General features: G+C 37.9%; 1 protein-coding gene across 1 annotated transcript; it reads right to left on the bottom strand.

Annotated features, from left to right (window-relative positions):
- Positions 1 to 15,985: 15,985 nt before the first annotated feature.
- Positions 15,986 to 16,396, bottom strand: LOC105095324 (protein S100-A11-like). The gene has a single exon (XM_064482982.1). The coding sequence runs from the start codon at positions 16,394 to 16,396 to the stop codon at positions 16,085 to 16,087; it is 312 nt and encodes a 103-aa protein (XP_064339052.1). The 3' UTR covers positions 15,986 to 16,084.
- Between the last annotated feature and the right edge of the window lie 732 nt (positions 16,397 to 17,128).

Below are 17,128 nucleotides of genomic sequence, written 5' to 3'. Positions count from 1 at the left end.
CTGGGACAAACAGGCTCATTTGCTGAGTCTCTCTCACCCCGTTTCCTCTTGTAAGTGTGGAAAGGTGAGGCCTTCCTCACTCAGTAGGGCCAAGACTAAACTTAAGTTTGGGCTTTGAAAAGGAGAAGACTGCCTTTTCAAAGAGATGAACCTGGCCGAGATAAAGGAATTTTTCACCATGTCTATGAATTGGCAGTGTGGTTGGGAGTCACAGCCCCGAGACATAACAGGGCCTAGTTTGCCTCCTGTATGCATCTATTTCCTCTGAGGACCACATAGGGGATCAGGTTGAGGAAAGAATGACTAGTAAAAGATTAATTTGGGTATTCCTGAATCCCCTTAAGAACCTTCTCTTGGAGGGAGGAGGGTATAGTTCAGTGGTAGAGTGCATGCTAGGTTCAATCCACAGTACCTCCATTAAAAACAAACAAACAAACAAACCTAATTACCCCCCCCCCAAAAAAAGAACTTTCTCTTAAATTCATATTCTTAAAATCCCCCTAGAACCCAGTGGAAAAGTAGTAACTGTAACATTTCTAAGGTGGACACATGCTTGGTACACTGAACCAAATGGCTTTAGAGCAGCAAGTCAGAGGGTGGAAGGAAAGACATAGCCACAGTTAGATCATGTAGAACCTTAGGGAACATTCCATGTGTCAGGAGCAGTTCTAGGCACTGGAGACACCTCAGCAGACAAAACACCGGAATCTCTGCCCTCTTGGATCTTATATTCTAGGAAGGACCTCCAGCTTTAGGCCTAAGCAGTCAGTGAATGGTGAGGTAGGGGATCCTGGGGTGGGGACACTATGGAAAAGCAGGTTTAGAGGAAGAAAGCAAAGTTTGCTTTGGGTAATGTTAAGTTTGTGGTGCCTATTTGATCTCTCAATGGACATATTGAAGAAGTTGAAGAAGTTAGGTCTGCAAATACAGAGTTCAAGGAAGAAGTCTTGGCTGTGATCCCAATTTGGGGGTCACCATTGTGGAGATGGTTTTTAACACCAGGGGTTTAGATGGGATCTCCTAGGGAAGGAGTATCACTAGGGCAGAGATGGGGTCAAAGGGCTGAGTCCTGGAGCACAATGATATTTAGAAGTCAAGGAGAAACTCAGGATGCAGGAGAGGAGCAGCTAGAGTTTCACAGCTACAGAGTTTCCCTTTTGCAACGTGAAAAGAGTTCCATGGATAGATGGTGGTGATGGCAGCACAACAGTGCGAATGTACGTAATGCCATTGAACCACACACTTATAAATGGGTTAAGATGGTAAACTGTGCTACATGTATTTTACAACTTTAAATAAGCGAGAGATAAATGTGTATAAGAACCCAAAGTGAAAGAAGTGTTTCCAGAAAGCAGGAGGGATCAACCAGATCAAATAATGCTGAGAAATCAACAGAGTTAGCTATTGGTTTTGACAATGTGATGACCTTGAGAGCAGAGCAGATGGAGGCAAACGCTTGCTTGAACTGGGCTCAGAGACATCATGGCAGATGAAGAAGGCAAGATAGGGAAGGCAGCTAACTCTTCAGATGGCACAAAAATGAGGACAGTTACTGGAAAAGGTCACAGGAGGAGTCTTATTTTAAGACAAAAGATAAAACATCGTATTTCAGGGCTAAGATTGGAATGATCCCACAGAGAGGGACACATTAATAAGACAGGAAAGAGGGGACACTTGTCACAGGGGCACTAAGCCCAGAGCAGCCACACGTAGTGAGGATCTAGTTTACAGAGACAGCGTAGGAACAAGGGCAGCTGATGGGTGGGACAGGAGGGGGAAGAAGGCCTGTAGACACAGAGGAGAGAGCAGGTTGGTCCCCTTGCCAGCAGGAGGATAAGGACGTGCTCTTCTGATCGAGAATAACTTTTCAGTGAAATAAGAAGCATGATTGGTAGCTGAGAGTGAAATGTTTTGTGAGGAAGAAGTTTTGAGAAGGTTTAAAATAGTCCTCTCAGATTATCATACTAAGTGAAGTAAGTCAGACAGAGAAAGATAAATATCATATGATCTCGCTAATATGGGGAATCTAAAAAAGAAAGGTACAAATTTTATTTACAAACCAGAAATAGACTCATGGGCATAGAAAACCAACTGTAGTTACCAGGAGGAAAGGGGGTGGGGAAGGGATAGATTAGGAGTTTGGGATTAACAGATACACATTACTATATATAAAATAGATAAGCAACAAGGTCCTACTGTATAGCACAGGGAACTACATTCAGTTTCTTGTAATGAGCTGTAATGGAAAAGAATCTGGAAATATATGTATATGTATAACTGAATCACTTTGCTGTACACCTGAAACTAACATTGTAAATTCACTACACTTCAGTTAAAAAAAAGAATTAAAAAGAAAAAGTAGCCCTCTGAGAGAGGGACAGGGAATTGCTCCAGAAACGTAGTAGGACTGGGAGGCATTTCTTGGAGCCAAACTAAGGTTTGCGGTCATAAATTTCAAGTGAGAGTGGGATCAGTTTTCACTGGAATATATATTATTTTTATTATTAATAATTTCTTAATAGTATGTAATTTCAATTTTTATTTCCTCTTTCACTCATTATATACAAGGATTGTAAGAAGTTAGGAGTATTTTTTAAATACAAATACAAGCCACCAAAATATATCAGTCATGAATCTCTAAGTACTGACAACATTTTGTTAAAATATAGGGAGCAGAGACCATTATAAATACAAAAAAAAAGTTTTGACGAAACACCACTTCAGTATTTGGAAAACCACCTAGTTAAATATGGCTATAAAAGATTGTAATATTACAGTTTTTAAACTTGATTGAATATATAGATGTGCATATATGCACGATTATATATATATATATATATATATATATATATATATATATATATATATACACATACACATACATACACATAAATTTTAAATTCAACATTCATTTCTTACTGCCACAAAATATTTACAGAAGTGCTTAAGGCACAGTGAGACCAAGAAGACCTCAAATCCCCAAATTTAGAAATTGTATATTCCACAGTCTCTGACCTGAATGTTAAAAACTAGACATTAACAACAAAAACAAAGACATAGAACCATTAGGAAAATAGATACAAAAATACTCTTCTAAATAACTCAAGGGCCAAAGAAAAAAATCAAAATTACAATTACAGCCCCTCTATAAATTAACCACAGTGAAAACAATGCATCCTCAGAGGAAAATTCTTAGCCCTAAAACTCTTACCTCTTGACGGAAGAAGCTGCAAAATAATGTGACCATGTTTTTCAATTTACTATGAAGGCAAAAAGAAATAGGAAGGCCTAGGGAGATAACTAAGGAAACAGCTACAGCATATATCTTTTCATTTAGATGATACTTTTGAGATCCAATTGAGTGAGCGCAAATATTTCCTGCTTAGGAATAAATGACTGGAAAGATATTCCATGCTCTTGGATTGGAAGAATCAATATTGTTAAAATGGTCACACTGCCCAAGGCAATCTACAGATTTAATGCAATCCCTATCCAATTACCCAGGACATATTTCACAGAACTAGAAAAAATCATAATAAAATTCATATGGAACCATCAAAGACCTAGAATTGCCAAAGCATTACTGAAGAGAAAGAAAGAGGCTGGAGGAATAACTCTCCCAGACTTCAGACAATACTATAGAGCTACAGTCATCAAGACAGCATGGTATTGGTACCAAAACAGACATATAGACCAATGGAACAGAATAGAGAGCCCAGAAATGAACCCACAAACTTTTGCTCAACTCATCTTCGACAAAGGAGGCAAGAATATACAATGGAATAAAGACAGTCTCTTCAGCAAATGGTGATGGGAAAACTGGACAGCAGCATGTAAAACAATGAAGCTAGAACACTCCCTTACACCATATACAAAAATCAACTCAAAATGGATTAAAGACTTAAACATAAGACAAGATACATTAAACCTCCTAGAGGAAAACATAGGCAAAACATTATCTGATATACATTTCAAAAATTTTCTCCTAGAAGAAATAAAAGCAAGAATAAACAAATGGGACCTAATGAAACTTACAAGCTTCTGCACAGCAAAGGAAACCAGAAGTAAAACAAGAAGAAAACCTATGGAATGGGAGAAAATTTTTGCAAGTGAAACCAACAAAGGCTTGATCTCCAGAATATATAAGCAGCTCATACGACTCAATAAGAAAAAAATAAACAACCCAATCCAAAAATGGGCAGAAGACCTAAACAAGCAATTCTCCAAGGAAGACATACAAATGATCAAAAAGCACATGAAAAAATGCTCAATATCACTAATTATCAGAGAAATGCAAATCAAAACTACAATGAGGTATCACCTCACACCAGTCAGAATGGCCGCCATTCAAAAATCCACAAATGACAAATGCTGGAGAGGCTGTGGAGAAAGGGGAACCCCCCTACACTGCTGGTGGGAATGCAGTTTGGTGCAGCCACTATAGAAAACAGTGTGGAGATTCCTCAGAAGACTAGGAATAGACTTACCCTATGACCCAGGAATCCCACTCCTGGGCTTGTATCCAGAAGGAAATCTACTTCAGGATGACACCTGCACCCCAATGTTCATAGCAGCACTATTTACAATAGCCAAAACATGGAAACAGCCTAAATGTCCATCAACAGGTGACTGGATAAAGAAGAGGTGGTATATTTATACAATGGAATACTACTCAGCCATAAAAACTGACAACATAATGCCATTTGCAGCAACATGGATGTCCCTGGAGAATGTCATTCTAAGTGAAGTAAGCCAGAAAGAGAAAGAAAAATACCATATGAGATCGCTCATATGTGGAATCTAAAAAACAAAAACAAAAACAAACAAACAAACAGAAACAAAGCGTAAATAAAGGACAGAAATAGACTCACAGACAGAGAATACAGACTTGTGGTTACCAGGGGGGTGGAAGGTGGGAAGGGATAGACTGGGATTTCAAAATTGTAGAATAGATAAACAAGATTACACTGTATAGCACAGGGAAATATACACAAAATGTTATGATAACTCACAGAGAAAAAAATGTGACAATGAGTGTGTATATGTCCATGAATGACTGAAAAATTGTGCTGAACACTGGAATTTGACACAACATTGTAAAATGATTATAAATCAATAAAAAATGTTAAAAAAAAAAAAGAATAAATGACTGGAAGTGGGGGCTAGCAGCAGTCACAACTTAGTCCAAAAATGATTACTAACATCTCATCCTGTCCAGGCTCTTGCATCCCAAGAGCATGGCCAGAAAAAGAGAGCATTTTGCCTTGCTTTCAAGGTCAAGGGAATAGCAGAATGGGGGATTCTCTTTTCCTTCTCTGTCCACTGTGCCCGAATGAATAGTCCTTGTTTCCTTTTCACGTGTGTAGTGATGGATACTCAGTTAGGTTCATCCACACAGGTGGATTAGACACAAGGAAGAAAAACCTTTGACTCCATCCTAATTCTTTAGGTCAACTGAAGTATTTTTTGGAATATGTATAAATACTCAGCTTGAATATGGAAGATTCCAAATGTATACAAGGGTCAAGGGAGCAGCTGCTTGGAAGAGTAAAATGCATCATTGAGACAGGGAAAGTGAAGTAGGCAGGGAAACACAGCATGCACATTGAGTTCACAGGAAATGCACTCAGTCGCTTCAGTAGACACTGCCAGGCACTGGAGAATGAAACTAAACATGTCTTCAAGGTACTCACGACTGATAGAGGCTCTCAAACAATGTTCATTAGAGCTTTCCCTCTCAGGGGTGGGAAAAGAGTTAAAATCTGGAGTGAACCAAATGAAAATAAAGTATGTGGAATTATTTGAAAGGTTATAAAACGTTGAATTCCGTGATACAATTTTCACTATTACTTGATCATTACTTGATCTCCCTAATGATATACAGTAGGGGTTGGCAAACTATGGCCTGCTGCCCGTGTTTGTAAATAAAGTTTTATTGGACCACAGCCATGCCTGTTCATTACATATTGTCTGTGGCTACTTTTCCCCTACAAAGGCAGAATGGAGTAGTTGTAACAGAAATGACATGGCCCAAAAAACCTAAAATATTTACTCTCTGCCCTTTACAGCAGAAGTGTGCTGACTTCTGATATATAATGTTATTCACATGTTCCCTGGGTCACTTGAGTCTCCTGAATCTTCTTTTTTTCCCCTGTGGGAAATAGCTGTGTTTGTTCTTATGTGTAAAAATGATCACCCTCATTCAAAGTATTATGTAACATCCTGTGAAAAACATGGCTGATATATTCTCAACTGTTAATTATATTATATGATATATATTATTATTATATCATATAATATAATTAACATAGAATTATAATTATTATTTTACTGAATTATTGGAAATAAAATTTTGCTTTTATTAATGAAAAATGCATTCTGCAATATGGTAACTTGCTTCTTTCTGGTTCTTAAAAATGAGAGCTGTTTTCCCTTAAATTCTGACAATCTGTTTTGCAGAAGAAATAATTGCTTTGTGTTAAGCTGACTTGCTTTATTCTGTTTTATTATTGCCAAGCAACCTCATCTTAAATCCCAAAGTTCTAACTTCTTTTAATAGACATAGAGGTATCTGAGTTCCAAGAATTTATATTAAGCTCTTACAAAGTGTATTATGAATGTAACCCACACAAACACTGAAATATAACTCTGGGACAGCTGCGTTAGACCCAAGGTTGGTTTCAGTTACCATTTAATCTTTGAATATAAGAAATATCCAGCAGTGAAAAACCCTTTGAGAAACTAAGATATTAGTTGGCTTGGATTAATCCCATATAGGCATTGTGATCATCAAAAACCTGCAGTCATAGCCATATGGCCTAACCAAGATGGCAGCATGAACTTTCTTCTTCCCTGCCAAACATTACTTCATGTGTACTCTAAAAGTCATCACTCTATCTAGAACCAACAGGTTTGCTATCTTTTAACACTTGAACTAGGTTTTAGGGGGAAAAGCCTTTGGTTTATTTGAACTAGACCTTAGGAAACCACTTCTGAGTTCCTGAAGAAATAAGAACTAAGCAAACATCAACTCTGAAAACCTGGAAGATAGTCATACTTAATAGTCACAGTTATTGCCATTTGGACACATCACCTGCCTGGTCCCTGACTTCTCTCCTCATAGTTTCTTCTAGTCACCATCCATTGAGTGGTTTTGGAAGTGTAAGGTCACCTGTTGTGAAGGCTGATATTGTCCCAAAATAGAAGCGAAGTGAGGAAACAGACTAGGCCAAGAAAGGCCTTAGAGTGAAATACATGTATTAACATGAGAAAATTTTGGAAAGTAGATAAGAGAGATATCTTCAGAACAAAGAAAGGAAGAATTCTGTTTAGTTAGAGAAAAGTGCTAAAAAGATTCTTGCTAATTCTGAATATATTTTACGTCCACACTTTATCTGAAGAGAAGAGTTTACCCACTAGCAATCTAATTCTGGGACACAGCCAAGCTTTAAAACCATATTGGCACTTTTCCCACTAGTAGATGTTATGGATTGAATTGTGTCTCCCCCCAAAATTCATATGTTGAGGTACTAACCCCCCCAGTGCCTAAGAATGTGACCTCATTTGGAAATAAGGTTGTTGTGATGTAATCGGTTAAGATGAGGTCATACTGGAATTGGGTGGGCCTCTAATCCAGAATGACTAGAGTCCTTATGAAAAGGGGAAATGTGGACACAGACACACTTACAGAGAAAATGCCATGTGAAGATGAAGGCAGAGATCCTATAATGTATCTACAATCTAAGGGACACCAAATATTGTCAGCAGACCAGCAGAAGCTAGAGGAGAGGCATGGAGCAGGTTCTCCCTCACAGCCCTCAGAAAGAACCAACCCTGCTAACACCATGATCTTGGACTTCTAGCCTCCAGAACTGTGAGAACAAATTTCTGTTGTTTAAGCCATTCAGTTTGTGGTACTTTGTAATGACAGCCCTAGGAAACTAATACAGTAGTGTCCCCATCAATTTCTCAGTTAACATCTACACATCTATAACCACACTGCTCTAGATCACAGGACACCCCCCGCCCCCCACCAAGGTTCATTCCTTCTGTAGACCACTCTGGAGAAAACTCTGGTCAGCTGTTTATGGATTATTGTCCCTATATATGGTAATGTTTAGTTTACTTTTCCGGTCCTCTACTAAAGCAGCTATTTCCCAGCTTTATCAATTTTTCACTTCTGGTTTCCAAACTAAAGGTTTTTGGTAAGTTAAAAACAGGGTCTACATTCTTTCTTTATGCCTCATTGGATTAGAATAAATGGAATACCTTGAAAAAAAGATTTTAGTTTCAAGATATAAATAACCAGAATACTTGTTAAATGCTTTTCTAAATCAAGATATACAATTACCTCTAGTATATGATCTCAATTTCTGTTTAATTATTTTTCTCTTGATGAGCAGTTAATATACAAAGAGTCACCAAATCTCTATTCTTTTTATTTTTTATTGAAGTATAGTCTGTCACAATGTGCCAATTTCTGGTATATAGCATAATGTACCAGTCATGCATATATATACATGTATTCGTCTTGGTATTCTTTTTCATTAAAGGTTATTACAAGATATTGAATATAATTCCCTGTGCTATACAGAGAAGAAATGCAAAGAAATTTGTTTTTTATCTATTTTATGTATAGTGGTTAACATTTACAAACCTCAAACTCCAAAATTTATCCCTTCCCACCCTCTTTCCTCCAGTAACCATAAGATTGTTTACTATGTCTGCAAGTCTTTTTCTGGTTTTTGTAGATGAGTTCATTAGTGTCCTCTTTTTTCTTTTCTTTTCTTTTTTTTTTTTTCCAGATTCTACATAAGAAAGATATGTGGTATTTTTCTTTCTCTTTCTGGCTTACTTCACTTAGAATGATGATCTCCAGGTCCATCCGTGTTTCTGCAAATGGCATTATTTTATTCTTTTTATGGCTGAGTAGTAGTCCATTGTATAAATATACCACATCTTCTTTATCTAGTCATCTGTCAGTGGACATTTAGGTTGCTTCCATGTCTTAACTATTATAAATAGTGCTGCTATGAACATTGGGGTGTAGGCATCTTTTTGAATTAGAGTTCCCTCCAGATATATGCCCAGAAGTGGGATTGCTGGATCATATGGTAAGTCTATTCCTAGTCTTTTGAGGAATCTCCACACTGTTTTCCACAGTGGCTGCACCAAACTGCATTCCCACCTGCAGTGTAGGAGGGTTCCCTTTTCTCCACAGCCTCTCCAGCATTTGTCATTTGAATGATGGCCATTCTGACTGGTGTGAGGTGATACCTCATTGTAGTTTTGATTTACATTTCTCTGATAATTAGTGATATTGAGCATTCTTTCATGTGCCTATTGATCATTCATATGTCTTCCTTGGAGAATTGCTTGTTTAGGTCTTCTGCCCATTATTGGATTGGGTTATTTGGTTTTTTCTTTTTTTTTTTTATTTTTTTAAACTTTTTTTACTGAGTTATAGTCATTTTACAATGTTGTGTCAAATTCCATTGTAGAGCACGCTTTTTCAGTTATACATGAGCATACTGTTTTTTTCTTATTAAGTCATATGAGCTCCTTATATATTCTGAAGATCAAGCCTTTGTCAGTCAGTTTCATCTTTTGCAAAAATTTTCCTCCCATTCCGTAGGTGGTTGTTTTGATTTGCTTATGGTTTCCTTTGCTGTGCAAAAGCTTGGAAGTTTAATTAGGTCCCATTTGTTTATTCTTGCTTTTATTTCTATTGCTTTGGTAGACTGCCCTAGGAGAGCATCGCTGAGATGTATGTGAGATAATGTTTTGCCTATGTTTCCTTCTAGGAGGTTTTTTATCTTGTCTTATGTTTAAGTCTTTGATCCATTTTGAGTTTATTTTTGTGTGTAGTGTAAGGGATTGTTCTAGCTTCATTGATTTACATGCTGCTGTCCAGTTTTCCCAACACCATTTGTTGAAGAGACTGTCTTTATTCTATTGTATGTTCTTGCCTCCTTTGTCAAAAATTAATTGACCAAAAGTTTGTGGGTTCATTTCTGGGCTCTCTATTCTGTTCCATTGATCCATATGTCTGTTTTTGTGCCAAAACCATGCTGTTTTGATTACTGCAGCTCTGTAGTATCATCTGAAGGGTTATTCCTCCAGCTTCATTCTTTTTCTTCAGTATTGCTTTGGCAATTCTGGGTCTTTTGTGATTCCATATAAATTTTAAGATTATTTGTTATAGTTCTGTGAAAAATGTCCTGGGTAATTTGATAGGGATTGCATTAAATCTGTATTTTGCCTTGGGTAGTATGGCCATTTTAACAATATTGATTCTTCTAATCCAAGAGCATGGGATATCTTTCCATTTCTTTAAGTCATCTTTAATTTCTTTAGTCAGTGTTTTGTAGTTTTCCATGTATAAGTCTTTCAGTTCCTTGGTCAGATTTATTCCAAGTATTTTATTGTTTTGGATATGATTTTAAAAGGGATTGTTTCTTTACTTTACTTTCCTGCTAGTTGATTGTTAGTGTAAAGAAATGCAACTGATTTATGTATGTCAATCTTGTATCCTGCTACCTTGCTGAATTCTTTTATCAGCTCTAAGTAGTTTCTGTGTGAAGCTTTTCTATATACAGTATCATGTCATCCACATCAAATCTCTATTCTTGAAGAGTTTTGTGCCACTAAGCCAAAAAATCTTAAATATGAATTATTCAAATTGTCTATTAAAACATAAAATTAAAGTAATATAATAATCCTAACAAAAGTATAATAGGCAACTTTGTGAGATAAAAAGGTTTTGAGACTTTGGCTATGATCAAATCCATTAGTCATGAGTCAAGTGTAAAAGAATGTACATGTAATATGACTAAAACATAATGTTTTCTATATTGAGTGTGATAAGTGCTTTAGTGATGTCAGTCATTCCACTGCACAATCTTATAAGGTAAGTAGTGCTAGTATTTTCCCCATTTTATAAATGTAGAAACTGAGACACCAAGAAATTCAGTTAACTGCCCAGTGTCACAGAGCTAGTCATTGGTGGAGCCGGACTGAACAGTCCACACACCAACCCCTCTGTGATAAAGCCTTGCAACATTCTGGCACATACACATTTATATTTTGTTTTTCTCCTTCTGCATATGGAAAGTAGAAGGCTATATATTTTTTTAAAGGCAAAAACTCCTGTAGTTATTTTAAGACATTGGGGGTCAAGAATTGAGGGAGCTGATTCTTAATGCTTGTAGAATCACTTAATTATCATATTTCCTAATAGGTCCACCATCTTTTAAAATTCTTGCTACAATTTTGAGAGGTAGGAGTTATTTGCTTTTTAAAGACAAAGAATTCATAAGGAAAGATTCTGTATGTACTTCACATTAATGAGATCAGATACCAAGGACATCTGTGACATAAGTACGAGAGACTTGTTGCTTTCAAGGCAACTGATAAGCTGTTAGTCAAAGGTGCTGATTATACAGAAAGAAATTAATCCCTGTCCCAAATCCAAGGCAAAATTTTGAAGCCAGTGAAACTCAGGTTCTCTGTCATGATGCCTCTCGTTTTGTGATCCTATCTTCAATAAAATGAGCCTTAAGAGTTAAAAAAGGAAGAGAGAGAGAGAGAGAGACATAAGGAATCCAGGTCCTAGTGTTGGTTCCCCAGAAGCAGAGTCTCAGACGGGGATTCTTGTTCATGTGGTTTTGGTGGGAAGGCTCTGGGGAGAAGGGGCATGAGCGAAGCAGGATAGAAAGGAGTAGACGCTTTGCAAGGATGTAGTCTCAGCTGGAAACCAGCTTTAGCCTGATGCAGTAGAGAGCTCTAGGGTACAAATGACACCACACCAATAAGGCATCAGCATTGTCACCCCCATTTCTTTCCTAGGGGGTTGGGGGTGGGAGAAGCTACTATTGGGCCAAGGGCAACTCTTTAGAGAAGCGGTCCTCAGCACTCACAGCACTGGGGGACTAGTAAAGGAGATCTGGGAGGGGCACCAACAGCATCCACTAGGTTTAAAGAGGTTGTCCTACAGTGAGTTTCTTTTCAGAAGTCATTTCCACCAAGACGCCTCCCCTGAACTTCCAGTGTGGGTCTGAGAATATCCCCCATTTTTTCTAAGTCTGCTCTTATGCAGCAAGACCAAGCTTTTATGTGTATTCCTATGACTCTAGCAAGCAAACAGTTTTCTCATAATAAAAGTACTGGACTGCTACAGCTAATACTAAGACTGGAAGGAGGGCTAGCTGTTTCCAGTACATCATAGATAGCCTTCTCCCCACTGGCATGACAACTTGCCTCCCTGTCTTTCCCCTGTCTTTTGTTACTCTGCTTTCTATAGTGGCCTACCTCAACCTCCATTATTTTCCTCTCCAACTTCTGTTCTCTACTGTCCTTTCTGACTCTACTGAGGCTACAGGCCCAGTCGATCATGGACTTCCATTTTCTGACATTGCCCAAGGCAAACTTCAGAATGAAAGACCATGAAGGTAGGGCTTTGGGCTAATGGTCCCACCTCAGACAGGGCTACGATGCTTTGATTTGTTGTGTGTGTTGGCCTTTCATGGGAGCTATTATCTGATGAAGGGCCTCAGTGACTTTACAAGTTTTGAAAACACTGGTGCCTACACGACAGCTGCATCCACAGTGTTTCATTTGAGGAAGCTGAATCCTTCAATAGACCAAGGATTTTTAAATTTGTGCCATGGACCCCTTTCCATCTAGTAAAGCCTCTGGGCCCCTTCTCAAAATGTTTTTAATGCATAAAATAAAATCAAAGTACTATAAAGCTAAGCAATTTTATTGAAATATAAGTATCAAAATATTTTAAATAAATCTTTAATATATGTGTTTGTTTATTAACTGCATTAAAAACTAAGGTCTAGGGGTAATTCCATTAACTATCATAATTTCCAAGTGATGAGCATAAATAATATTGTAACAATTGCAACAATTATAATGTCCTTGGGAAAATATCTGAGATAAAGTTACAGATCATTGCCTAATATTGCTGTGGTTCATTGCCTATATTCATAATTGAAATAAATAGTACATTTCAATTAGAGGATAGTGAAAAGAAAGATGTAAGTTCTTAAGCCCGCTGAATGAATTCCAGGTTAAGAAGCCCTGGTGTAGACTGAATTTAGAATACAAGTATCATGCCAGTCTTACAAACTGTTAAGTAGCTTATACAAACACACATCCACACACGACAAAAAAGACAAGTTTGTGCCACATTCCATGAAGTCGAATGCCATGACTTGGCTCCCAGGAAGCCCTAGTGGTCCCTGCCTCTTTCAGGGTCCAAGGACATCTCACAGTCCTTGGGAACAAGGTCAGACACTAGACAGATGCCCAGAATCTCCTTGAAAAGTAAAACTAAAGCAATTTTGGGAACATTTACACCTAAACTCCCCACAAATTTGGAATATGAAAGTTCAGCAGTAGAAAATCACTTGCCAACACAGTGTGAACTATGTGGTTTGCAAGATGTTAATTGCACTTGGCACTTCTAAGGCTGGTGTGAGATGTGTTGTCCTTCATCTCTGACCTGCTTTCTTCCTGACCACCCCACCAGAAAAAAAAAGAGGAAAAAACTTTGAATTTGCTCTAAGTGTTTTCCTGAGTACTTTTAATTAAAATATTTTGAAGGGTAATGTGCTTTCATGGAAATTTTAATGACAGTTGTCTTTAGAGCTCGTACTTTATGTTAGCGAGCAGTTATGCCCTAGATTGAACAAAATTTGGCCCTGACTCATTTTTCTATTAATATAGTGATAATCCCTCATGAATATTCATAATTTCTTCATTCTTACTGTGTTTACATATCTTGCTTAGATGAAACAGCTTCACATTTCCATTTTATCATGGAGGAAATAGGCTTAGTAAATTTCAAATTTTGGTAATGTAAACTTTAGCAAATTTGGGTTAGTTTTCTTCATTGATTTTTGTGTAAACATATTTAATTCTCAAATGAAACTCAAGTCAAAAAAATCCCAATCCTTGAAGACCACCTAATACACCAAGTTCTTTCTTTCCACTCCATAAGGTCTCTCTTCCTCTAGCAAAAGCATTTTTTATTTAATCTTTAACTGCTCAGATGTTCTAAACTTCAATTAATTATTTCAACAAATATTTACTGAGACCGTTTTGTCTAATGGGCAGTGAACTAGACCTGGGAATGCAACAATAAATAAGAAGTGTTTTGATCCCTGAGGGTCTTTGTCATAGTAAGGAAGACAAATAAGCCTTACCAGACTGGTAGTACAATAGAGGCAGTAACTGAATGCTGTAGAAGTACTGAGGAACTCATCATTAATCCATTTAAGGGATTAAGGTGAAACTTCAAAGAGATAATAATTTTTTTGAATTGGGTCCTAACGGTTGAGTAGGAGTTTTCTAAGTAGAGAAGCTGGGAGGGAGACACTCCAGCTGAGATATAGAATTTTCAGAAAACAAAACTAATTAAAAATTTGAGAAGTAAACCACCTAAATATATTAATATAAAAATTGAATGAGAAGATACATATAAAATGCGTGAAAATAGGAAGAGGAGGAAAAAATAGGGAAAGAGATTTCAAGTTTATCTATAATGCCTACTTCTGTGTAAAACAAATTTGACAAGATGTTAATCATTAGCAATTATAGCTTATGGATACAGAGATATTTATTGTATTGGTCTCTGTACTTTGCTATATGTCTAAAATTTTGTCAAAATTAAAAATAAATAAGTAACAAAAATAGTAAAGGAATTTATTGAATCTAAAGTGAAGACAGTTAAGGTAGCTAATAAATTCAATTAGAACAAAGGCAGAGATAATGTTTTATCCACTCCTTATACAAGGTTCCCTAACTCATAAATTGCATATCTTCCAGGACATCCTGAGATTTTACTTAGTCTGCCTCCAAACCATTTGCCAACACAGGGCTTTCCCTCTCAGAACCCCCACCCCTACCCCTCCAACTTCCACCTCCTGAATCAAGAATGTTGAAAATAAAATGTATAAAAATAGATCCCAATGCAAACAAAATGACATCTCAGGGAGGAAAATATTATATTAAATTACTAATGAGTTGATGATTAAATCAAGGAGGTTACATTCCAGAAGCAAAATTATAGGATAGGACTGAAATGAAAACAGCTTCATTTCAGTGGAGAATCTGACTCAAATTCTTCTCTAGGGTTTTCCTTTTATAACATTCTTTCAGTCAAAGACTCCCTAATACCTCTCTCTACCACCTCTACTTTGTTGTGCTCTGGAAAGCTATTATAACTCCTGTACCTTTGATTGACTGATATTCTATGTTTATCATACAAATAAGAGTTGACCATGACAATGGTTCTAACATAATGAATGTTCTCATTATTTGTCCTCCAAGGTATAGTTTGACTATTATATTATCATATTATAATTGTATTTCCTCAAATCTCAGTACCTTCCTAACGTTATTGTCACCCTTCCAGTATCACGACAATTCCCAAAACTCATTTCTGATTAAAGCTTCTCTGATTTGTTTGTTAGCACACCTGTAAAACACTGTTCATATTCCAAAACCAACTGCAACTCAATATGAATTTGGAATAATCCTACAAACATTTTTGGAATACATCCTTTTGTGGAACACTCCACTTGAGAAAGGAATACAAAGAGAAATAACTTCTGTCTTCCCAAAATTCATGTTCTGTGTGAGGGAACAAGCATGTAAATAAATATTTAGGATAATTTGTGACGAGCACATTTCTGTCGCCAAGGTTTGCACACAGCATTATGATAGCACTGAGGAAGAGGGGATTAATTTGGCTTTTCAAGGTGGCTTTACAGAGGAAGTGATATTCAATTTAGGTAGTAAAGAATGAGTTAGCCACATGCAAAATCTGGTAAAGGCATGAAAGGAAGAAAGGCTAGATCTTGAGGACAGAGTTGGGAAGATGATGTCATCAAATATGTGGGGTTTTTTGGGGGGGGTTAAAAATAATATTGTTTTATTATTACAAGCAGGAGTGGCCTGCATGGGATGTGGTTGCACTGGGCTCAGGGTGTGTGTGGGCTGTGAGGAGTGGATAATTGGGAGCCTGGAAGGAAAGGGGGCGAGTCTGGAGGTCAGGCCCAAAGGGTACTCAGATTTACTTCTGGAAATGGGTAAACTTAATAAAAGAGTCATGGCAAGCTATGGCCAGGCCACCAATAAGATTAAGAAATTCCTGGAAATCTAGCTGGCCATCACTGTTGAGGTCCAGTTTCTTCATCATGTGGTCCAGGACACCAGGGTCCTTCTGGTTCTTCGTGAAGGCAGCCAGTTCTGCATTCATGAAGGTTAGGAACTCAGTCTTGGAGAGTTTGCGGTTGTTACCGTCCCTTCCTGCATACCTTTGGAAAATAGCAATCAGAGATTCAATGCCCCACTCAGTCTCTGTAGGGGTGGATGATTTTGCCATGTCAGAGAGGAGCGAGGCACAGCACAGTGAGCTCTGAGCTCAAGTATGTGTTTTGGAAACACATCAGTGTTTAGATCTGGCAGCAGTGTGGATCGTGCTCGGTCCCTTACTCCTTACAGTAATCCTAACCATCGTGCATCATGCTGAGGAAGGAGAGGATCATAGCCTTAAACATCAAAGGAGAGTGCCAGAGAGGAAAAAGGAAAGAGGAGGAAAGACGAAGTATGAGATGTCATGGTGTGAAGTGAGATAATGAGAAAAATAGAAGAAAGCCAAGGGAGAACAGAGTAGATGCAGACAACCAAGAAGTGTAACGGTGCTGAACCTGAACCTGTTTACCAGTGGTTGAGAGAAAGAGCCCGGTGTAGCTTCACTCTGCTGTGTACTGGCCAGACTTCCAACTGTCAGCACGGGTAGCCCTTTGCTTCAGGGCCTCCTCTGGTTGCTCTAGCCCACTCTGCCTGTAGGCTATAAGTGGCAAAGAATGAAAAGCCCTTGGGAACTTTCCTCAACTGAAGACTGGCAGGAATTGGTAGATAAATAGTCTAGCTCCCTTCCTCCTTAGATATGCTAACTCTCAGGTATGTGCTTTACCTCCCCAACTAGATTAAGCTCTAGTTGCCCAGAGTGGGCACCCTGGACAATGCATCCTTTATTGGCTGACTTCCCTGCCCTGTCTTTCTTCCCCACTCCCCAGCTGGAATCTCCTAGGCTCACCTCCCAAAGAAACAA

The sequence above is a fragment of the Camelus dromedarius genome, chromosome X (genome assembly GCF_036321535.1).
Source record: "Camelus dromedarius isolate mCamDro1 chromosome X, mCamDro1.pat, whole genome shotgun sequence".
Classification (NCBI taxonomy): Eukaryota; Metazoa; Chordata; class Mammalia; order Artiodactyla; family Camelidae; genus Camelus; species Camelus dromedarius.
This window is presented reverse-complemented; position numbering and strand designations above follow the sequence as displayed.